General features: G+C 52.4%; 1 protein-coding gene across 1 annotated transcript in view; it reads right to left on the reverse strand.

The window, feature by feature from the left end:
* Positions 1–2,458: 2,458 nt before the first annotated feature.
* Cacng4 (calcium voltage-gated channel auxiliary subunit gamma 4) overlaps positions 2,459–15,842 on the reverse strand; it is a 55,695-nt gene continuing 42,311 nt past the window's right edge. The window contains exons 2-4 of the mRNA XM_005069990.4: positions 12,813–12,896; positions 6,791–6,931; positions 2,459–5,276 (exon numbers count right to left, since the gene is read on the reverse strand). Coding sequence (XP_005070047.1) covers positions 4,738–5,276; positions 6,791–6,931; positions 12,813–12,896 — 764 coding nt within the window. The 3' untranslated portion in view covers positions 2,459–4,737. The remainder of the gene's footprint in view (positions 5,277–6,790; positions 6,932–12,812; positions 12,897–15,842) is intronic.

Raw genomic sequence — 15,842 nt, forward strand, 5'->3', positions numbered from 1 at the left:
CCCGCCCTGACTCATTGAGTGGCATTATTCTTGGAGGTGTGGCCTTGTTGGAGGAAGTGTGTCACTGGGGGTGAGCTTTGAGGCTTCAGAAGTTCAAGTCAGGCCCACTGTCACTTTCTCTTCCTGCTGCCTGCCAATCCAGATATAGACCTCAGCTACTACTCCAGCACCATGTCTGCTGCCGTGCTCCCACCATGGCAATGGACTACACCTCTGAACTGTAAGCCAGCCCCAATTAGCGTTTTCCTTTGTAAGGTGCAGGGTGGTGGTGCACAACTTTAAACCCAGAACTCGTAAGGCAAGAGGCAGGTGGATCTTTGAGTTCGAGGACAGCCTGGTTTACAGAGTGAATCCCAGGACAGCCAGGGCTACACAGAGAAATCCTGTCTCACAAAACAAAACAAACAAACAAAAAAAGAAAAGTAAAAAAGAAAAAAAAAAGGTTCATGTCATGACATCTATTCACAGTAACAAAACCCTGACTAAGACACCTACTTCCTACTTTCCTTTGCTCTTGGATGGGCCAATGTGATTGAGTTCTGGCTGATAGTGTGTGGACAGCAGGTCACAACTTCCTGGTCCAATAAAACCCAAATCATCTACTCTCGTCTCCACAGTCTGGCTCCACACTCCACGGGAAGCACTTAGTATGAGAAACGACGTTCTTTTGTCTTCAGCATTTACAGTTGGGGATGTTGAGTGTGTAGGTGGCTTACTCTTAAGTAATACACTGAAGGCTAGAATGGTGGCTCTGAGGTGGCCTACGGCTGGGTTATGAGTGTTTACATTTTCTTCTTTTATAAATGAATGCATGTGTGTGTGTGTGTTTCATATGTACAGTGGTGCACACACGCATGGAGACCATCTGCAGGAACCCTGTCTTCCTCCTTTGAGGAAGGACTCTCGTTGACCTTAGAGGTCATTTGATGAGTCAGAGAGGGCACCAGAGATCCTCCTGTCTCCACCTTCTCAATACTGGGATTGTCAGCGCCCACCACCTTAGGCTTGAGGTTCTTAAGTGGGCTCTGGGGATTGAACTCAGGTCCTCATGCTTGCAAAGAAAGTGCTTTACTGACTGAGCCACCCGTCCTCCACCTCCAGCCCTGGAACTTATTTTCATTAAGGAATTACAACACTGATTTCTGTGTTGGTTCTAACAGACCTAGCTCTGAAAGTTAGGGAGGCAGCAATTTTAGCTGAACTAAACACGTGACCACATAACCGTGGGAGGTGGTGGCAAGTCCCTAAATGCAGCCTGGCACGAGTCAGCCCAGGATGTCTGGGCAGCTTCTGCTGAGCCAGGGTTTCCTCCGGGCTAAGAATAAACAGAAGATACGGGCATTTTGGCACAAGGTGCTAGCTTCAGGCAGAACTGGTTCCAAGCATGCAGCACAACAGTGTACAGCACGGTCACTGGTGGGACCAGGCAAAAGCCTGAAGTCTCCAGGCTGTCCTGGTGGCTCAGCATACCTGGGAACATGTTTTTGAAAGAAGACTAAGAAACCAGGACACAGAGTTCAGATAGGCTGGGAGAGGGCAGAGGTATGGGGTATAGCTTGGTGGCCTTCCGGGGGACTAGGATGTAAGAAGCCTTTGAAAGAGGCAGAAGAGTTTGGCTGCAGTGAGACTAGGCAAGGCCATCACTCTTGGGAAGAATATTCCAGATCACAGGCCTGCAGGGATGGTGACATGAACTGTGAAGGTCCCTGAGCCGTGGGGTGGCTAGAATAAGGGACGTTAGTAATGATCTTCCTTCATGCCTCTGATACCCAGCAAAGGCCGCACCAGGCAGAAGCTGGTGACTCACAGCAGTTGTTTCTGGAGGCTGTGCAATCTGCCAAGCAGAGCTTGGGTGGATGGTTCACTCTGGCCCCTTCTCTCCCTCTCTTACCTTGTCCCTGCCTGAGCCAGAGGCAGTGGCCGCTGGCAACCCTGACTGGGCTGGGGGTGGGGTGGGGTCCAGTCCTGTAACAGCAAAGGGAAGCCTAGGGTCCTCTTGCCTCAGCTAGTGTCTCCTTCAGGAAGTCCTCCTGCATCCTAGGGAAAGGCACCAAGCTATCCCCCTGCCTCTGCCCCAGCTTGTCTAAACTCACTGTCCTGGTTACTTAGCCCTCTTTCTTCCTGCTTTAGGAAGATGCCTAGGAGAATGTGTCCCTGGATGTGCTGAGTTCCCATGGCTCGGGGAGTTCAGGTTTTGGTCAAATCCCACCAGTGATTTACTTAGCTGCTCCCAGCTTATCCATGGAAACGAGTCTTAGTGGTGCCTTCTCCAGAGGTCAGAGCCTCGCCTGGTCTTCAGAGTCAATCCAGAGAAGTCAGTCTTGTCCACATGGCGTCTGCCCTCACCCTGTCAACCTCCTTGTCTTGGATGTTCCACACAATGCCTACACCTGGGATACCAGACACCCACAAGGATCCCAGGGAAACACCCCCCCCACCTACTATATGAAAAAATAGAGCATTTTAAAAATGTTTTTATTTAATTAAAAAAAGAGAGACAGAACTAACAACCCCAAACCACTGGTGGGTACAGGATCACAGGGGCTTAACTGGTGAAACACACAGGGGAGAACTTGGGACAGAGGAGGGGTGGGAAGATGGGCTCAGGCTTCATGTCCCATCAGGGAGGGATCCAATCTGAGGCTGCTAGCAGTAGGGCCCACTCTGCTCCCTTTGTCCGACAGGGAGGGCAAGCTGGCAACCAGGGTCCCCAGAGTGAGGCCAACAGTCAGAAAGGCTGCGAGGGCCAGAGCAGCTGAGGTTTTCCACCCTGTGTTCTACCCCCGTCTCTTCTTCCTTTTCCTTCTAGCTCTTTCTGGGTCCCTGGACTGGGACTGTGCACTCTGCCTGGGAATGGACAAGAGGTAGGATTCATCGGAACACAGCTTTCTTATGTGGGATCATGGAAACTCCTGGGACCACCGTTGGGAAGGTGGCTTGTGTGGAAGTTTACCATAGGCCTCTTCAGTTCCAGAAGAGACACGACGTAGGTCTTGGGTCTCCCTGGGGGTGGGCCTCAAAAGATGTTACAGTGCGGGAGAGGGGAGGGGAAGGTGGCTGGGGAGGTGGGCAGGGAGAAGGCCTGCAGCAGGGACAGACCACACATCGGGACACAGGTGCTCACTGCCGGGGATGTTTTGACACACGCCGAGGAGCCAACCTGGCCAGGAGGGGGCAGTTTTGAGCAAGTACAAAGGAACCCTGGCATGCTCACATCTCTGCTCACTAGCTCCTGGGCCGCTGGCTGGAGCTATGACTTGGGATGTCTTCCTCTGGGGTCGTGGGGGCAGGGATGAAGGGCGGGCAGGGAAGGACAAATGGAGCTGGGTCTGAGTCAGCCTAGGGGGCTCCGTGAGCAGGCGACTGAGGTAAGAATTGGCTTGTCACTTCTAAGTGAGACAGTTACCGGGGTCACAGATGAATGTTCAAGATTGGATTAAGAAGTCTCAAAAAGTAAGAAACACTTGATCCTTAGAAAGCACACGTGTTATAGAAAAGGGGGGTGAGTTCCACTTTCTGGAGTGTTCTTTCTAACCTGGGCACACTCACATGGTTTTTGCTCACCTCCAGAGGGGAAGGGGGAACGGCTGGACAAACTGTAAAACACAGAACTCATCCTCAATTCAGGCAAAGTTAGAAAGCCCAGGGCGGCCCCTTGAGTCAAATGTCCACGGAGTCCTTCGGGTGTGGGCAGAATAAATTATAACGACAGGAGTTGGGGGAGATGTCATCGCTACTGTTTAGGATGAGGAGATGAGTGCAGCTTGTTCTCCTGCTGTTGGTTTTTCGGTACGCCATGATTCAGAACCATTTGGAAACGCATGCTCTTTTTTGTCACCCTCAGGTTGCCCTTTCTTGTGCTGGAGTTTGTTCATCTGTCCTGGGACAGCAGTTAGGAGGTGGGGGTATGGTTCTGTCTCCCAGCAGGGTCCTCTGTTACTCAGAGGACAGAGTGGCTCCTCAGGTAAGTGGGGAGGGACACAGCAAGAGGCTGTATGCCTACCTTTCCTCAGACCCGTGGGATCCTCCTGATCTCCAAGTTCAGTTAGTATGTCCCGCCCATGCTCAGCTCGGCAGAAACTTCCAGAAGCAGGCAGGAAAGCCAGCAGAGCCTCTGCCTTTGCCTTAGATGCCTCGTCTCCTGAGGTGGAGAGAAACTGGCCACAGGACAGCTCGAGGCCGAAGCACCAGGTAGCCATAGAACTTTCTCGTAGGACGATGATTCTTACAACCACAGGCTCCACCAGGGCGCCAGACAGAGGCCGAGAGAGGGAGACACAGAGGGGGATGGAGCGAGGGCTCCAGGACACAGGAACTTGCGGGTAGGAAACAGCTGATGGGAGCTCAGAGGTCCCAGTTCTGGAAGAAGCCTTCCTGTGGCCCAGTGCCCAGGTGAGGGGAAGCGGTTTGACATCTTCTGGCATGACTGGTTTCCTGGTTTGCAAGAGGCAGGCTGATGCAGCTTCAGGACAATTCTTGGGCCTCCTGGGAAATTTCAGAGACCCAGAGGGCAGCAATACGCCCTGTCTTGGGAGAAAGCCAGCCTTCAGTTTCTATCCTAGCCCTGCTTCTGGTCTCCGGGTTTCCTTCATTCTGAGCCAGTCCACGGCATCTTCTGGACGCCAGGGAGGGTTGCCCCTGGCTCCAACTCACTGTCTATAATCTTAAGGGTCACCCTGTTGCATGTCACACCAACAGCCACTCTGGGGAAGGCCAGTGCGGAGACGGGTGGGCAGGTCACACGGGAGTCGTCCGTCGGTTCAGCATGCTGACATGGAAACCCTCCTTTAGGTCCTGTTGGAAGAAGTCGTGCATCTGCAGGAAGCCAGCATCCTGGTCCGGGCTGTAGCTGGCAGCTGTGGTTACCTTGAGGGGCTCCCTGGACAGTGTGTACATGGACAGCTCACCCATGGGAATGGCCCCGGTGATCTTCAGGCCCACGGGGGACGCATCCCTGGAGGGCGAGGCCTCGGTGGACCTGGAGCTGGACCTGGACCGCCGTCGCCGGTACCTGTAGCTCGGCATCCTGGCGTAAGGAGAGGAGGAAGAGGGCTTAAGGAATTCCCGCTTGGTCTTAAACCTCAACTCTTTGTTTTTCTCAATGTAAATGTTTACGGCCAGGACGCCCACCGTCTCCGCCACAATAAACGACAGGGCTCCAAAGTAAAAAGACCAGCCGTAGTTGTAATGGCTCTTTTTGTCTTCGTCGCGTTTGTCACTGGGGTCGCCCGTGTTGCTGGAAATGTAGACGATGATGCCAATGACGTTACTGAGGCCTGAAAGGGAAGGCAGGGAGACACTAGAGGTCAGACTCACAGCAGTAATGGCAGGACAGAGAACAGGCCGCTGGAGGTGTATTGGTGGCCAGTCTTCTCCATGATATTTGTTTATTAAGGTAATTTATTTTTTGAGAAAGAGTATAACGTAGTCCAGGCATGTCCTGAATTTAAGTAATTGAGGATGACCTTGAACTTCCAGTTAATTCTCCACCTCCCCAAGCACTGAGATTACAGGCATGGCTACCATACCTGGCTTGGTAACTAATTTTTCATCTTTCTACCCTTTTTTTCATCCCTCCTTTTATCTTCCTTCTTATCTTTGCTTTTGATTGAGTCTCATGTAACCCAGGCTGGCTTAGACCTCCCCAGGAGCTGGCTTTGAATTCCTGATCCTCAGAAAAAATTATTTTGTGTATCTGTGTATTGGTGTTTTGCATGCATGTATGTCTATGTACCACATGACTGCCTGCAAAGGCCAGAAGAGGGCATCAGATCCTCCGGAAGAGTTACAGATGGTTGTGAGTCACTGTGTGCGTGCGTGCTGGGAATCAAACTCCAGTCCTCTGCAAGAGCAGCCAGTGTTCTTTTAAAAAATTTTTACATTCTAATCCCAGTTCCCCAGTTCCCCAGTTCCCCTTCCCTCCTTTCCTCTTGCTCCCCCAATATCCCCCTACCCCACCTCCCATCTGCTCCTCAAAGAGGGTAAGGTCTCCCCGAGGAAGTCAACTATGTCTGTTCCATCACCTCGTTGAGGCAGGACCCATGCCCTGCTATGCCTAGGTTGAGCAAGGTATCTCTCTATAGAGAATGACAGCCAGTGTTCTTAACCATGGAGCCATCTTTCCCAGCCAGAACTCCAGATTCTTTTGCCTCCTCCTTCGAGCTATGCGCCCCACCACAGCCCCTGAGTGTTTGTGAGAGATAAGTTCTACATTTTCCAGAAGAGCCTGAAATCCGTGATGACCACAGCCCTCAGAATAGTGCCACATTCACCCTTAACCCACCAACTCCCCAATACAGTCCATCCCCAGCTAGCTCGTAACAGCCAACACAATCCTATACCGAGTGAGTGGCTGTTACTCTGTCCTTTCCAGGCCAGTCCCTCACCCTGTCTTTACACGGCACACTCCCTTGAGACTTGGCATCCCAGGAGTCTCTCAGTCAGCTCCCAACCCTGTTACAGGTTTGGAAAGCACCCAGAGCCCAGCACCTCAGTTGTACTTTGCACACCCGACACACCCTGAGATGAGGTGAAATTCGCACACCATCAAATTAACCTTTCTGCAGGACACAATCAATCCAGCGGCATTTAATGCACTTAACAACGTGTGCAACCCTTCACGGTGTGTGAAATCCTGTCTGTAACACTGCCATCCCCTCAAAAGGAAACCCCATTAAGCAGTTACTCCCCTTCCCGTGCCTCAGTCTTAACGCATCCACCCTCTTACAGTTAACCTCGTGCTAACTTCAGACTGCCTCAGCTCCTGTTCCAGAGGGGCAGCCCAACTTACCTGCGGCCACAAAGAGGATGCCTGCACTGAGGACAATGTTGTTCTTGCGGCTGTAGATCCTCCCAGCGCCAATGCAGAGCCCTCCAAGCAGGAGCAGGATGGTGCTGAGGATGGGAAAGACACTGGAGGCTCGCACAATGCCTAGGCCAGGGTAGGAACAAACCAGAGAGGGCAGTGAGCCCAGCCATCCTCCCTGCCATGGCCATGGGTGTGTCTCCCAGGAGTCCTGCTGCCGGACACAGGCAACTGATGGCGCTAACTCGGCTGTTTACCCATCCAGAAGCCAAGTGACTATAGCCAGCTCTGTCTGCAGGTCCCTGGGCCTCCTTCTGGGTGTGGACCACATTTCTTTCAGATGGGAGGGACTGGAGTCCCTCAGTGGCACTGGGAAGGCCACAGCAACAGTCACTAATGTTCTGGATGGCATGACATTCATGTAACAGCTCTCAGCTCACTAAGCTCTCTCCTAAATGATCCCATTTGTGCATCAGAAGGCGGGGAAGTGGTGTGCCCAAGAGCCGGCTTGGATGGATGGTTGGCGGGACAGGCTTCAGCACATTAAATGGGACTGGGTCCAGCTCTGTGACATGCTGTGTTCTTAGGCAAATCGCTCCACTCTTCAAAAACTCACTTTCGCCACTTGTGGAACAGGGTTTAATGACTCAGTGTCTCCTCGTTTGTAAGGGGATACATTCCAAGTACCAAATCCTACAAGGACCCTGTGTTTTCCTAGACATACACACCCATGATAAAGCTAACATTTTAAAATTTTCATTTATTATTATTGTCATGTGCATGCATTGTGCCACAGCCCATGTGTGGAGGTCAGAGGACAACTCTGTGCACTCGGTTCTCTCCTTCTGTCTACGCAGGTTCCGTGGCCGAACTCAGGGCTCCAGGCTCGCTTACACAGCAAGCACCTTTACCTGGAGCCATCCTGCCAATCCACCGCGATAAATTCGATTTTTTTGACAAATCAAATCTAGAAAGTGACTGATAGCAGCTAATAATGAAATAGAACCACTGTCACACTGTACTGTAATAAAAGTCACTTTGAAAACCTTCAGGGTTCTTTACTTTTGGCATTTCCCATTTCATAAATTCGAACTGCTGTTGACCAAAACCCCGCAAAGTAAAACCATGAATAAGGACTAAAATCTCACAAATTAAGGCCATGAATTCGCGGGGCCCATGGTGCTGTGGTTGGCTTCGTCTCTGTGGAGTGATTAGCACAAGGCCAGCTGCATTGGGCACTTCCTAAGTGACTAGCTTTGTTCAGCAAATCACTACTGTGCCCATGGATGAAGACACACGAGCTCATGACATTCGAGAGTCACAGATGAGGCTGCAGGGCACGGTGAGACGTTGCCTACCACTCTGGCCACCAGAACCATGTCTGAATCCTTGTTCTACCCCTGCTCAGCCAGGGTGTGGGTGGGGCAGGGCCGGGGAACTTCAGTGACCACCTGAGTTCACTTTTCCATACCCTGCCACTGTAGTGATACCACGCTGGAAGGTTGGCTGTGCCCTCTCCCTGTGGATCTGGCCTCCCATGGGAAAAGGTATTACATATGTGTTTAGGGACCTTAGGGGCTCGACATCAGACCATCTGAATGGACCAAGTGGTCCCTGAGTCCAGGGATAAGCACCTTTCTACCACCGTGGAGAGGGTTATAAGGATGGAGTCAGAGGGCAGTGACACTGTCAACAAACTCTGATGCTCCCAAATTGCAAGCAGTGCAATTGCTCCCTGAGCATGCAGAAGGGCAAGGTCCTGCCAATGTGTCCCCCTTTGGACTTCCAGCTGCCACCCAGGAGACAATTTCTGCTGCTTTCAGTCTCATGGTCCAGGATGGTTTCCTACAGCCCCTTAGGAAGTGAATGCCCACCAGCGCACACGGCAGGATTCCATTCTCCACCCTGGGCATCTGGGTGGATGGCAAGGAGGTCATGGAAGATGCTCAGAACTCGGCCTTCTCTGTGTCCTTATAGCTCTAGAGAAATCTAGTTGCGTGGGCCTTGGTGGCGCCAGCCGAGGGCTGTGAGTCAGGAAGTGCGGGTAGGTGCCCCTCCTGAGCCAGCTGACTGGCTTGGGGCCTTGCAGCCTCTGAAGGCGGTGTTTGTCTCCTTTCTGTACACCCACAGTGTGAGCCCCTGCTCCACAGAGAAGGGATTGTGTGGGGGCATTAAATGAAACTCCTCTCCCCAGCACTTCCTCCCCGACTCCTCTTAGCTTTCTTGTAGTCACAGGCTCTGGGGAGGAGGCTTCCGGTGTGCTTCGGAAACAGGCCTCTGAGCTGAGATGGCCAGACTCAGGCCAAGACCCTGTCCTGCCTTCTGAAGACCAGTCAGGTGACCCAGAGAGAAGGGTGTATCTGGAGTTTTCTGTTCGGCCACGTTCCGCAGCCACCTTGCCCCCAAATAAGCACATGGACGCTGTAATAATTGTAAAACTGTTTGCCGATGGCTAGGGCTTCTTATTGGCTAGCTCTGTCTTAGTTATTAACCCGTAACGACTAATCTATGTATTTCCACATGGCCTTATCTTACCAGAGAACGCCTGGCGTGTCCTATCCTCCCGGTCTCTACATGACGCCACTCTGCAGTCTCTCTCTGCCTGCCTTTCCCAGAATTCTCCTCGTCTCCCAGTCCCACCCATCTTCCTGCCTCTATTGGCCAAGCAGTGTTTTATTCATCAACCAATTAGAGAAACATATACAGAAGGACATCCCCCACCAGAAGGGTGCTCCAGTTCCTTCAAAGACACTGGAGGCCTGTGGCTCACAGCCTCCATCTAGGTGAGTCCTACAAGCACCTGTCTCTTGCCACTTGGGCTCAGATGCTCCAGTACCTCGCTGAACACGTGACTGAGGGATGGCAGGCTAGAGTTGGCCGAGGCACAAGACCTCATCAAGCCACAGGGATGAAAAACCTGTCTGTCTGGAGGGTGGGCACTGTCTTATAGCTTACTCTAGGCTTCACGGTGGACTCACGGCTGCCTCCACACCAGCGTTGAGGCTTGGCACAGACACCCTCCGTCTAACTGGAAATCCTGAACTTAGGAGGGAGGTGCCAGGCAGAGACTGTGGGGACAAGACACACTCAGGGAAGAGACTATGCAGGGTGTAAGTGGCTCCCTCAAAGCTTAAGCTGTGAGTGTGCAATGCTCAGAGCCCCCAGGAATTCAGCGACAATAGTGCACCTCAAAATGCAAGTTTAGCTTCTCTGGGAGGTTTGGGGGCTTGAAGGTCAGGGTTGACTTGTTTCTTGAATTTTCTAAGGTAGGGTGAGAGTCCCCTAGCCTCGGGCCTGCTGTCTCGTGGGGGGGGCTCCCCTTGCCACAGAACCTTTTGTGCTCTCCAAGTCCCTGCACTCTGCCACCAGATGAGCGCCTGGAGGGCAGAGCTGTCTCCATGCCACTGCAGCCCACTTGCTCAGGATGGTGACAGGTACACAACAGAGTCACACGTTTCTGTTAAATGAATGAAGAAACAAATGAGACCATCACATGAGCCCCCAGAGACCACTCTCCTGGGCTTCTCTACAATTTGGAGATAACAGTCTGGACAGACACCAGGACACTGAATACTGATAATCAGGGCAGCCTGGGAGACACAGGCCTCATGGCTACAGGGACCATGACCTTCACAGGTCTTGGAGTTGTGTAATCAGCTGGATCCCTCTGTTCTGGGGGAATGTGGAAACCATTTCAGGGCCAAGTGTCCCTATCTCCACAGCCCTATCTCCGAATGGGCACACACTAGCTTATTAGGAAGTCACCTCTGCCTCTACCTCCAAACTCACCATTAGCCAAAGCCTGCAGGCCTGGGGGCATCTGCCATTCTTTTCCTGGGTACCTCTGGGCTTGTTACGAACCAGCAGGTCTCCCTGGGGATCTGGTATATTTGAGAACATGTCCTTTGTGAGAGAGACAACTGTCACACTGATACTATCACTCTGAGGCACTTCCAGTCTCCTGGGTTCCCAGGGGACACTGCTGGTGGGAGAACCTGTGACATCAGGGCCGAAGCTTCTGGTCACATGCTTTGTGTGACTCCAGACCCTTACTCAATCCTTCTCTATCCCATCCTGGAGCCCAGGAGGCTGACTTATGGACCAAACCACCAGGGCTCCCAACGCTGGCTTCTGGATGACAGTGACACTGATAGAGTTACTACTCCCAAGGCTTCTCTCTGCCAAGCTGCAAAATGAAGAAGCTGCCACAGCATTTCCTAAGGGTCACAGCTCTTGCCACTCAGCCCCGTCCCTCCATCTCCCTTTCACGTGCTCTGCCTCACAGAACCGGAAGGATGCCACTCACACCATAATTTATGAAAGTAGCAATCCTTCAGTTGTACACTGTGCAACCTCCACAACGATCTCCGGCCACTCAAAGGGGATCTCGTTTACCTGGTAGAGCGTGGGCCCCTAATATGCAGAATCAGAGGGCAGGAGGGGGAGAGAGAAGATAAGGGAGGTGGATTGGAGGCAGGGCTCTGGTCATATTATTTCAGGTTCTGGGCCTGGCTGGAGCAGCCTGACATGGCCTCAGCTCCATGGGAACCGTGCACTGTTCTATTTCATCAGATGACTCATAGTCCAAAGCCTTTCTTGTAGGGGAAAGAACCCCAGTCAGGTGCACAGTGAATTGCGCTCTCTCTAAGGACGCGCTGGTATCGACTCTCCATGTATGAGGCTGGGCCTGAGCCCCAGGGGCTCTGTGAGGAGCAGCTCTTTTTGTCTTTTGGCTGATGGGGAAGGAGGAGTGACAGAAATTCTAGTATCCATTTCTAGCCCCTCTCTGGCTGCGTCTTCCTGTGTTCTGGAGAAGATGTGTTCAGAGGCCCACAGATGAACTCTGGGTAGACTGCAGGAGCACAGGCAGCTCAGCATGTGCTGTGGGTACCAGCTGGGAGGCGCCACTGAGTCACAGGGGCAGATGGCAGCAAGGGCTTAAGAGCAGCCCACAGGCAGAGTCAGTGCCTGCATTAGTCGGGGTTGAAGGGATTTAGGGCCACCTGCCAGAGGGTACCCTGCCACCTCCATCACCAACTCCACCAACTCCGGGATTCCTAGCACTCCAGGAGGCTACTGTCTTGGCTGGTGAGTTAATCCCTATGTAGTGTGCCCGTGATGCTCTGTCCCTCAGGACGATGCAGAGCCTTTCAGCTTTTTCAAGACTGGGCCTCACAGAGCTCAGGTGACCTCAGATTCATCTCACAGCAGAGGAGCACCTTGATCCCCTGATCCTCCTGCCTCTGCCTCTTGAGGGCTGGAATTATAGGTGTGAACAATCATACTGGGCTCAGAAAGCTCGTATCTTTTTCTTTCTTTCTTTCCTTCTTTTTTAAAATTTAGCTTTATTTTATGTGCATTGGTGTGAGGGTGTCAGATCCGCTGGAACCAGAGTTACAGAGAGTTGTGAGCAGCCTTGTGAGTGCTGGGAAGCTGGGTATTGAACCCTGGTCCTCTGGAGGAGCAGCCAGCATTCTTATCCGCTGAGCCGTCTCTCCAGCCCCATCTTTTCTTTTTAAACTGGAGACTGGGGCTCATGTAAACTAGCCTGGCCTCACATTTATTATACAGCAGAGGATGACCTCACCTTCCTCATCCTCCACACCTCCTGAGTACTGAGATCACAGCATGGGCCAAGCTGGGTTTTAACGGAAGCCAGAGCTTTGTACAGCTAGGCAAGCGCTCTACCAACTGAGCTACACCCCCAGTGGAAGTTCCCATCTTGGACCTCACTTGCTCCACCAGCAGTCCCTTGAAGCTTCACCCCACCGTTTGTGGGTCTGGGGCCTTGACCCACGGTATGCACCCACACTCAGGACACCCACATGTCAGGGCACCCACATGTCAGGGCGCTGCTGGGATACCCCCACCCTCTGAGCACTTCTGAATGAAAACCCTCACAGCCCCCAGGACAAAGAACTGAGGCCAAGTCCACAGGGCTCACCTCTCTAGCCCCTCCCTTCCTTTCCCCTCCTCATGCAAAGCAGTGGGGGTACTTGTCACTCACGGAGGAGGTACTCTGAGCTGTCGTGGTCATAATCATTGTCCTCTGGGAAGTGGTTGATCCTGAAGCAGTGTCCCTTATAGATGCCTGGAAGAAACAAGGGAAAGCACGGGCTGTGAGTGTCTCGTGGGTTCACACAACTGTTCATTCCAGACATGGGGACTTTGGGCAGGTCACAGGGGCCGAGGGGAGAGAGGCTGGATCTGGAGTCCCCGCTGCTTAGTGCCCTTGTGGGGACACAGACACACACAAAGAGAACAGTTGAATCTCACTCACAACGATATCACTTATGGTTAAGCCTTGACATCCCCAAGAATGAAACAACACACCATCAGTCACTGTCAGGGCAAAAAGGCTTCAAACAGCAGGTAAGATCCCCAGACCCAAGGGGATTCTAGAGTTGTAGCTTGAAAAATGACCAGGAATTTGTTCCTGGACAATGGGCAGAGGGCCTTCCAGGCAGAGCAAGACTCAGAAAGGCAAAGGTTGGGCGGTACTTATATACAGCACATCGCGATTCCCTTACACCAAATGCTAGGATGGACTGAAGATTCTACCCCCTTCAATCTGATTGGTGGTAGAAAGCCAAGAAACTTCTGGAAGGGCTAAAAGGCTGGAAGAGCAGGATTCCTGGCTTGTTCAGTACTGCAGGAGGACAGGACAGTTTTCCCTTCCAGAATCTTTCATCCATTTTTCCTAACCCTCTGCTGCCTGGTAGCCCGGGAATGCCCATCACTAAACACACCAGCTAAGAGGGAGTCATACGGGGAGGGAAGGAGTCACACGGGGAGGGAAGGAGTCATGCCACTTTGTGCCTGTGCCTGCCAACTCTCATGTCTAGTCAGCCGCCTGACTCCGGCCGAGCTCTTCCTCCCCCAGTCCCGTAACTGGCCGGAGCTGGTCTATTTCCAGCTGCAGCCAGTGCTTTTTCTTTCGCAGCTGCTGCCAAGCATCCTGCTGGCCTCTAGCTGCCCAGCCTGACCTCACAGCGGGTGGGAGCAGTGCTGGAGGCTGGGTGTGTGCCAGAGGCACATCTGTCTTCCCGTGTGTCCAACTAAGGGCTCCCTGCTGAGCCGGGAGCATGCCGGTTTCCTACCTGGCTACAAATGAGGTGCTGGCCAGCTGGCCAACTCCAAGCTCCCCCCCATCTCCCTTCAGCCAGCTGCTCCAAAGACCTGTATGCACTGTAGCAGCCGTGCTTCCCCGGGCCCAGATCAGAGTCCAGGAGACGACTGAAGATCTCAGAGGTGCTCTCTTAGGTGGGGGAGTACTTTCACAGTGTTTTCTGCGGGAACACAGTTAACCTCGACTTTCCCCACCTACACCGTGGCAATAACCTCAGCTCTCACCTCCTAGGTCCCTTAGAACTATGTGAGATGGTAATGGCAAGGGGGTTCTCGGCCTGTGGTGATGACTCAGGGAGGTTTGCTGCTGCTGGCCTCAGAGTCACTGTGTTCTACTTCACATGTCCCCGAGTGGTTGTCATTGAGCAAACGCAGGGGCTGCTGAGGGAAGGGATAGACTATTAGCATGGGCTGGTCCCAGGGTGGCACACTGGGGGTCGGCGCACTGGCAGAGGCTGGAGTGGGCCAGCCACAGCCTCCACCTCGTTCCTAGACCTGCCACCCCAGATTTAAAAAACGTTTCCTCAGATCCAGAACCAGCCTTTTCTATAAAAGATGAGTAGAGGGAGCAGCATGCCCAAGGGCTGCCACTGCCCACCCCCAACACTTCTCTTTTGCGGGTTTTTTTTTTTGCCACTTCATGGGTCTAAAAAATCACCAAGTCACACCTGCTTGTTGGAACAAGTCAAATAATAAGAGGCTGGAAGAGAAGGAAATAAGCTCTTCAGAGTGACAATCCTGTGGCCGACTTCCCGGGTTTGTAGTCTGTCTTCTTATAACTTCCCACGCACACGCATACAGGTAGGGTTATCCTCCAGCTTCAAGGGGGGGCGCTGCTGGGGGTCGATCCCAAGTCCTATGAAGCATATATCCTACTCCTGGACCCCAGTCTCTATTTTAAAAATTTGAATTACTATAGAGGGGCTGGGGAGATGGATCAGTGCTTATCACTCAAGCAGGAGGACCTGAATCTGAGTCCCCAGACCCATGTAAAAAGCCAGGTGTGACGGTGCTCTGTCGCTGCAAGGTGTGGGGTCAGGAGGTGGGCAGAGATAGGAGGATCCTGGGCACACCAGCCAAGCAGCAAAGTATAGCCCAAACCAGCAAGAAACCTGTCTCAAAAATAAGGTGGAGAAGTCTTGGACGATGACTCAGCATGCAAGCGTGAGGACTGGAGTTCAGATCCCCAGAAAGGATGAAAAGTCTGAGAGGCAAGGAGGTCTGCCTGGAACCTCAGGTGGGGTGTGCTTGGGAGAGGTGTGTGTGGGCAGACACGGAGTTTTGAGCAAGCTGCTGAGACTAGCACACATGGTGAGACCTGGCTTCAGCTAGAGACTGCCTCAATACGTAAAGTGAAGGACAATGAAGGGAGACCCAGCAGTAACTCAGATCTACATATGTACACATATCCGTGTGCACTCACACACACATACACACACAGGCACGATAGTAAAACAGTTGAGAGACATCTCTAAGTCAACTTCTGGCCTCCATACATGCCCACACTGATGAGCACACTCGAGTACAACCACACCCCCACACAACCACACCCACATAAGCCACACCCTACACAACCACACCCACATAAGCCACACCCTACACAACCACACCCACATAAGCCACACCCACACACAACCACACCCATACATAGACACACCCACACATGACCATACTCAACCAGACCCACACATAACCACACCTATGCACAACCACACCCACACATAGATACCCCATACATGACCACACCCACACATAACCACACCCACACATAGCCACACCCACACATACATAAAGAAGAAATAACACGACATGGAATGCCCTTTACTCAGCTTCCTGACAAAACTAGCATGATGTCACATCTAGGATGGCAACAATGACCTTTTTGATACAGAACCTTCCATCACAAGGA

This window comes from Mesocricetus auratus, unplaced genomic scaffold (genome assembly GCF_017639785.1).
Source record: "Mesocricetus auratus isolate SY011 unplaced genomic scaffold, BCM_Maur_2.0 Super-Scaffold_100007, whole genome shotgun sequence".
Classification (NCBI taxonomy): domain Eukaryota; kingdom Metazoa; phylum Chordata; class Mammalia; order Rodentia; family Cricetidae; genus Mesocricetus; species Mesocricetus auratus.